A 7,651-nucleotide genomic window follows, 5' to 3' on the forward strand; every position below is an offset into this window, starting at 1 on the left:
TTACCGCCCCTAAGTTGCTTTTTCATACCTTCTTGACCCAAGTTGAAACAAAAACTTGTATGAAGCGCAAGTTTGCTGCCCTCTTGAGTATGTACTCCTCTCTTGGGTACCCTTCCCCCCCCCCTCCCCCCTCCCCCCCTACTTATCTGAATATTGTTCACAACGTCTCAAGTCACGGCCCAGTATGGCTGAACTGGTCAATATATCAGAGACCTCAACACCGGAGTGACCACATGAAGGCTCTGGCACACACCTGACTCCAGCTTCATGCTATCAATGCCATGACTGTCAGCTGATGTAGGATGGCAGCTCTAACTTCGCAGTTTCACTAGCAACACCGATGAGTGAGACGAAGACAGACAGACAGACAGACAGACAGACAGACAGACAGACAGACAGACAGACAGACAGACACGGAGACAAGCGGCTGACCACAACACCCCTCCACCACCCACCTCACAATAACTACAGGACACTCCATAATAAATTCATTCTCCCTGATTGTATAAAAATAAAAATCAGAAAAAAACTCAAACAGAGCATGAGATATATCTCTCTATTTTTCCTCACATATTATTACGTCACTTACAGCACAATTTACTGAGGACATATTTACGCCTGTCCTCATTTATATGAAACTTTTTAGTATTATGTGAGGCCAGAATCCATTTCAGGGGATGATGATGTTTTTCATTTGCTTTTGCTGTTGTGTTTTGGGGGAGGGGGAAGGGGGTGGTGGGGGAATGTTGGTGGGGAGGGAGGAGCCAGGTCACCTCACACAGGGAGGAGCCAGGTCACCTCAGACAGGGAGGAGCCAGGTCACCTCACACAGGGAGGAGCCAGGTCACCTCACACAGGGAGGAGCCAGTTTACCTCACACAGGGAGAAGGAGGAGCCAGGTCACCTCACACAGGGAGAAGGAGGAGCCAGGTCACCTCACACAGGGAGGAGGAGCCAGGTCACCTCACACAGGGAAGAGGAGCCAGGTCACCTCACACAGGAAGGAGGAGGAGCCAGGTCACCTCACACAGGAAGGAGGAGGAGCCAGGTCACCTCACACAGGAAGGAGGAGGAGCCAGGTCACCTCACACAGGAAGGAGGAGGAGCCAGGTCACCTCACACAGGAAGGAGGAGGAGCCAGGTCACCTCACACAGGAAGGAGGAGGAGCCAGGTCACCTCACACAGGAACAAGGAGCCAGGTCACCTCACACAGGAAGGAGGAGCCAGGTCACCTCACACAAGAAGGAGGAGCCAGGTCACCTCACACAAGAAGAAGGAGCCAGGTCACCTCACACAAGAAGAAGAAGCCAGGTCACCTCACACAAGAAGGAGGAGCCAGGTCACCTCACACACACACACCCAACATGACCCTGACCCACCAAAGACATGACCCCTCCCCCCTCCCCACCAATGCAACCATAAAGCAACACTACTATCAACTTCCGCAACATTAAATGTTTCTGAGGAGTGCACACACTCACTGAGACAATGCCAGACGTCTTGTAATTGCACTTTAATGATTCTTCACATTACCAGACAGTGGTGGTTAAGGTCTTAAAGGTAGGGGGGTGGGGAGGAGAGTGGGGGGGGGGAGTGGTAAAATGTGTCTCACCATCGTCATCAAAGACCCATTTCAGCCTTTTTTTCTCATTTTTCCCCACATTAAACTTCACATTTTCCTTCTCTTAGAACAAAATGTGTATATTGTTTTAATTTTCTCCCCCCTTTGTGGCAAAATGTTTATATAATGTTTGAAATCTCTCTCTCTCTCTCTCTCTCTCTCTCTCTCTCTCTCTCTCTCTCTCTCTCTCTCTCTCTCTCTCTCTCTCTCTCTCATAAATCATATATCATGTTTGTGTTGTGTAGTGAGGAGTTGCCATCAATCACCAGCTGAGATTATTAGGTTTGACAGGTCCTGGTTCGGTAATAATGAATTTGATTGGACCCAAAGAATGGTTCTTTCCACTGATTTATTATTTTTTGGCTTTTCGAAACAATTTCTGTGCAATAGACTACAAAATTGTGCAGTAAAAATTTCAAATTTAAAAAGATTTTATATATGAGAGAGAGAGAGAGAGAGAGAGAGAGAGAGAGAGAGAGAGAGAGAGAGAGAGAGAGAGAGAGAGAGAGAGAGAGAGAGAGGTGCTGTTATTCTTTCTATTCTAAAATTAGAGTAAAAGATATAATCCGAGTCATAATATGAATTTCATGACCTGTTTCTTTAGGATAACCTCTGCTATCCAAGAGCAGGTTAACAACTCAGTTATCCAGCACGTGATATCTAATCACATGTTAGAGCAGGATTACAGCTTATTAATCCCGCATAAGATATCGAATCTCATTTTATTGTTTAATTAAATAATCAATTTTATGTAAGCCTGGCTATTGCTAATCCTATGTTATCCTAGAATTTTATAATACAACCTCTATTTCAGGTTTTTTGTTTCTGTTTGTGTTAGCTTTCGATAAGTTATCCTAAAAATATCATTGATAAGTTTATCTGCTGTAATTTTAGCTTATATTCGTTTCATGTTATCCTGTTATCGTTATCATGTTATCCTGGCTAATTACCATGTTATCCTAACTCACATCATATCCTTGTTAATCTAACTTATATCTACAAGCATGTTATTTTAACCTTGTCTTCCCCCTGTTTTTCTAGCCTTGTCTACGTCTCCTGTTATCCTAGTCATGTCTACCCCTATTATCTTAGCTCACATTCTCCTCCCTGTCATTCTAGCCTTGTCTACCCTCATTATCCTTTCCTGGTCTACCCAGTTATCCTAGCTCACGTCCACCACCCTGTTATCCTAGCCTTGTTTACCCTCTGTTATCCTAGCCTTGTCTATCCCCCCTGTTATCCCAGCCTTGTTTACCTCGTTATCCCAGCCTTGTCTACCCCGTTATCCCAGCCTTGTCTACCTCCTGTTATCCCAGCCTTGTCTACCTCCTGTTATCCCAGCCTTGTCTAACTCGTTATCCCAGCCTTGTCTAACTCGTTATCCCAGCCTTGTCTACCTCCTGTTATCCGAGCCTTGTCTATCTCTTTATCCCAGCCTTGTCTACCCTGTTATCCCAGCCTTGTCTACTCCCTGTTATCCCAGCCTTGTCCACCCGCTGTCAACCTTGTCTACCTCCTGTTATCCCAGCCTTGTCTATCTCGTTATCCCAGCCTTGTCTATCTCGTTATCCCAGCCTTGTCTATCTCGTTATCCCAGCCTTGTCTACCCCCTGTTATCCCAGCCTTGTCTACCCTGTTATCCCAGCCTTGTCACCCCCCTGTTATCCCAGCCTTGTCTACCCTGTTATCCCAGCCTTGTCACCCCCCTGTTATCCCAGCCTTGTCCACCCGCTGTCAACCCAGCTGACAAGCGTGTTGTCTGGTCAACAGGGGAGAACTCTGCAGCGATGCAACACGACGCCTTGCCGGAGACCAGCAGCTCGGCCACACCTGCCTCCAACGCCTCCGCCACCTGCCACACCTGCTTCACCCAACACCTGTACCTGCTGGCCGCCTCCTGCCTCGCCACCTGCACCGCCACCTGCCGCAGCGTCACTATGTCTTCCTCTTTGACTTCCTCCGCCTCCTCTTGGATGGCCGCGACGGCCGCTTCCTGGAAGATTTTGACCGTCGCGTTGGCCAGTTGCAGGAATTTAGCCAAGGCTTGGATTGGGGCCGTTTGGCAGGCTGTACCGAGCTGGATCTTCGAAGGGCCGCGTACCTGGATGGCAGAGTCGTTAGTCGTTGGCATAACCACTTGTCAAGGGCTCTGTCTTCGGGTGTTCAAGTGGCTGGCGGCCCTGTTCACTCGCGTCGACAGATGGCGCCTTCTAGAGGGCCACCTGGCCAGTATAACCTATAGGGGAAGCAGCAGCAGGCATGATAGGAGAAGAAAATTTCTAACAAGATGATGGACTCTGTGTTTGTGTCTGTGTGTCTGTCTGTACTTGCACGTATAATCACTATGATCTGAGTCCCTCTATAACCCATCAGTTCTCGTTGTGTTAAGTATTCCAGTATAGGTTTTGTAATATAGCATAACGTTTGTACCTTCAAGCTTTCAAAGGCGAATTATGTGGATCTTGTATATATATATATATATATATATATATATATATATATATATATATATATATATATATATATATATATATATATAAAGTCCATGGGGTGTTTTTTGTGTTGGTTTATCTGAGCTCTTTAGGTACATTGATGTTTGTATATATTTGTTTGTAAGGCAGGGTGTACAAATATATTACAGTGCAGGACATATATGGTTGGGGGAGAAGGATGGTGCGTGTGTGTGTGTGTGTGTGTGTGTGTGTGTGTGTGTGTGAGTGTGAGTGTGTGTGTGTGTGTGTGTGAGTGTGTGTGTGTGTGTGTGTGTGTGTGTGTGTGTGTGTGTGTGTGTGAGTGTGTGTGTGTGTGTGAGTGTGAGTGTGTGTGTGTGTGTGTGTGTGTGTGTGGAGTGTGTGTGAGTGTGTGTGTGTGTGTGTGTGTGTGTAGGGGCAAATTTTGCAAATTTCTGCAAATTTTGTGATCAAGTGTCATCTGCTGTACAGATTAGATATCGTGATGCACAAGACGATCCACAACAACATGCTCAACTTTAACAACCCACAACACCCCGACCTTTTAGACAAGTAGTTGTTTTAACCAATAAACTACTTTGTGAACTCAACATATATATAGGAATACCATGCTGTCAGAGATACCACATTATCAGGGATAACCGCACTGATTTTTTTATTAATAAAAACATACTAAGCTGCAATATTTGAGTAAAGATCTACAGGTTTCGTAAGTGGACAGGTAAATAGTTGATGACACCTGGTGGAGGTGGTGTTGGCTGGACTGAGTCTCCACGACCAGGGAAGATAATGCCTCCACAAGTCTACAGACTGAACATCGTCCTCTACTCATGGAGTACCTTTAATGGAACAAGTAAAGGAGAAGCTCCCTCTGAAGGTAGGGGAAGTGGAGCTAGGGTGGTGTGGGGAAGGGTAGTTAGGGTGGTGGGGGAAGTGGAGCTAGGGTGGTGTGGGGAAGTGGAGCTAGGGTGGTGTGGGGAAGTGGAGCTAGGGTGGTGTGGGGAAGTGGAGCTAGGGTGGTGGGGGGAAGGGTAGTTAGGGTGGTGGGGGAAGTGGAGCTAGGGTGGTGGGGGGAAGGGTAGCTAGGGTGGTGGGGGGAAGGGTAGTTAGGGTGGTGGGGGAAGTGGAGCTAGGGTGGTGTGGGGAAGTGGAGCTAGAGTGGTGTGGGGAAGTGGAGCTAGGGTGGTGTGGGGAAGTGGAGCTAGGGTGGTGTGGGGAAGTGGAGCTAGGGTGGTGTGGGGAAGTGGAGCTAGAGTGGTGTGGGGAAGTGGAGCTAGGGTGGTGTGGGGAAGTGGAGCTAGAGTGGTGTGGGGAAGTGGAGCTAGGGTGGTGTGGGGAAGTGGAGCTAGAGTGGTGTGGGGAAGTGGAACTAGGGTGGTATGGGGAAGTGGAGCTAGAGTGGTGTGGGGAAGTGGAGCTAGGGTGGTGTGGGGAAGTGGAGCTAGAGTGGTGTGGGGAAGTGGAGCTAGGGTGGTGTGGGGAAGTGGAGCTAGAGTGGTGTGGGGAAGTGGAGCTAGGGTGGTGTGGGGAAGTGGAGCTAGGGTGGTGGGGGGAAGGGTAGTTAGGGTGGTGGGGGAAGTGGAGCTAGGGTGGTGTGGGGAAGTGGAGCTAGGGTGGTGTGGGGAAGTGGAGCTAGGGTGGTGTGGGGAAGTGGAGCTAGGGTGGTGTAGGGAAGTGGAGCTAGGGTGGTGTTGGAAGAGCAGTTAGGGTGTGTGTGAAGTGCATCTATGGTGCTTTAAGGGTGATGGGAGAGTAAAATATATTAAATGTCTTCTTGGAGTAGTGTGTCAGGGAAGGGTGTTATAGGATGAGGTGTCGAAGAAGGGTGTTGGGGTAGTGTGTCAGGGAAGGGTGTTAGGGTGAGTCGAGGAAACACATAAAAGGTTCGTTAGCCACTGTTCTGACCAGACGAACTGACACATATTTTTTTTAGGGGATTTACCCTTTGAGGCCGGTGGATCTATTTTCCCTGATGGATTTAGTCTTTCCTGGTGGATTTATTTCCATGTTTTTACCCACCCACCAGCTCCCGCAGCCGTGGCCAGGTAAGGATAGACAGCTTTGATGGTCCTTAACGACCATTCACAATGGAAAGAAAAGCACCCGGAGGCAGTTTGGCAAATTATTCCATTCTAGAAGACCCATCTTCTCCAATTCCAGGAAAGTGAAATCGGAAATGGAACCGCAGGGAGGATCAGAAACAGGTGCATCAAATGGTGTTTACTGTATTGAGATCTGAGAGTGTTTCTTTATATACACAGGTGTGGGTGTTGCTCCTGCCTGTTCCGGTGGTAAGGTGTTGTGTTGCGGTGTTCCCTGGTGGCACTCAGGCCTCTATACGTGGCACTGTGTCACCCAACACATGGCACTGTCCTCAACACATGACACTCACACCTCGACCCCTGGCGACAACTGCCACCCAGACTTTATCACATAATTTCCTCATATTTGCAACACTCATCTAAATAAAAAAAAAAGATATTCATCTCGTTAAAAAAAAAATCAAATCAAAAAGCGAGCAGTCGCATGTTGGCCGGAAATGTCAACCTTCGGAAACTGAAAACTCAAGTTAAAATTAGTGCCAGCGAGTGCCAGGCAAATATATCCTGTGTATTGCTGAGGATTTAATATACAGATGACATGTTGACACTGTGTTGCCAAACCCTGTGTGTGTGTGTGTGTGTGTGTGTGTGTGTGTGTGTGTGTGTGTGTGTGTGTGTGTGTGTGTGTGTGTGTGTGTGTGTGTGTGTGTGTGCCACAATACACGACAACCACCATTCTCCACCACAATTACCACCATTACTTCAATTACTCTTGAACTATAGTATAGTGAAACCCTCCGTCACCACCACCATCACTACCACCATCACCACCATCACCACCACCACTCCCTCCATCCTTCTCCATCACACCCCACTTCCTCCCTCAACCAGTCCAAACTGTATTGTTATTTTATGTATATGTATACCATATATCTTATGTATATGTATACCATATATTTTATGTATATGTATAACATGTAACTTTTGTATATGTATACCATATATCTTATGTATATGTATACCATGTAACTAATGTATAAAATGATAATAAAATAATAAAATACGTTCACACACAAACGTTGGGTTTTCTCTCCTAGTTTCTTGAGCTAAAGTCACCTCTCACAGTCCAGTCTTTAATAATAATAATAATAATAATGTATATTTATACAGCTCTTCGTCAGTGCTTGAATGTGTCTCTGTCTCTCTCTCTCTCTCTCTCTCTCTCTCTCTCTCTCTCTCTCTCTCTCTCTCTCTCTCTCTCTCTCTCTCTCTCTCTCGCTCTCTCTCTCTCTGGGGCCAGCCTTACTCGTGAATCAAGCGGTCTTACGCCTATATTCACTACAAATTCTTTATATTCTACTATGTCCCAATTGCCTCGTTAGAAAAGGCTCGCTAATTAGCTCTTAATTCAAATGAAGTGGCTGACTGACCTGTTCTCTCTCTCACTCTGGTAGTATAAGAAATTTGAGTATTTCACTCTTTAATGTATGACGCTAGGTGTGTATATGGAGGTGGA

General features: G+C 46.7%; 1 protein-coding gene across 2 annotated transcripts in view; it reads left to right on the top strand.

The window, feature by feature from the left end:
* Window positions 1–4,547, top strand: part of LOC123751291 (zwei Ig domain protein zig-8) — a 113,994-nt gene extending 109,447 nt beyond the window's left edge. For both annotated transcript variants that reach the window (XM_069319903.1, XM_069319904.1), the window contains one exon: window positions 3,393–4,547. In XM_069319903.1, coding sequence (XP_069176004.1) covers window positions 3,393–3,913 — 521 coding nt within the window. In that variant the 3' untranslated portion in view covers window positions 3,914–4,547. The remainder of the gene's footprint in view (window positions 1–3,392) is intronic.
* Window positions 4,548–7,651: the final 3,104 nt, after the last annotated feature.

Source organism: Procambarus clarkii, chromosome 94 (assembly GCF_040958095.1).
Source record: "Procambarus clarkii isolate CNS0578487 chromosome 94, FALCON_Pclarkii_2.0, whole genome shotgun sequence".
In the NCBI taxonomy this organism is placed as follows: domain Eukaryota; kingdom Metazoa; phylum Arthropoda; class Malacostraca; order Decapoda; family Cambaridae; genus Procambarus; species Procambarus clarkii.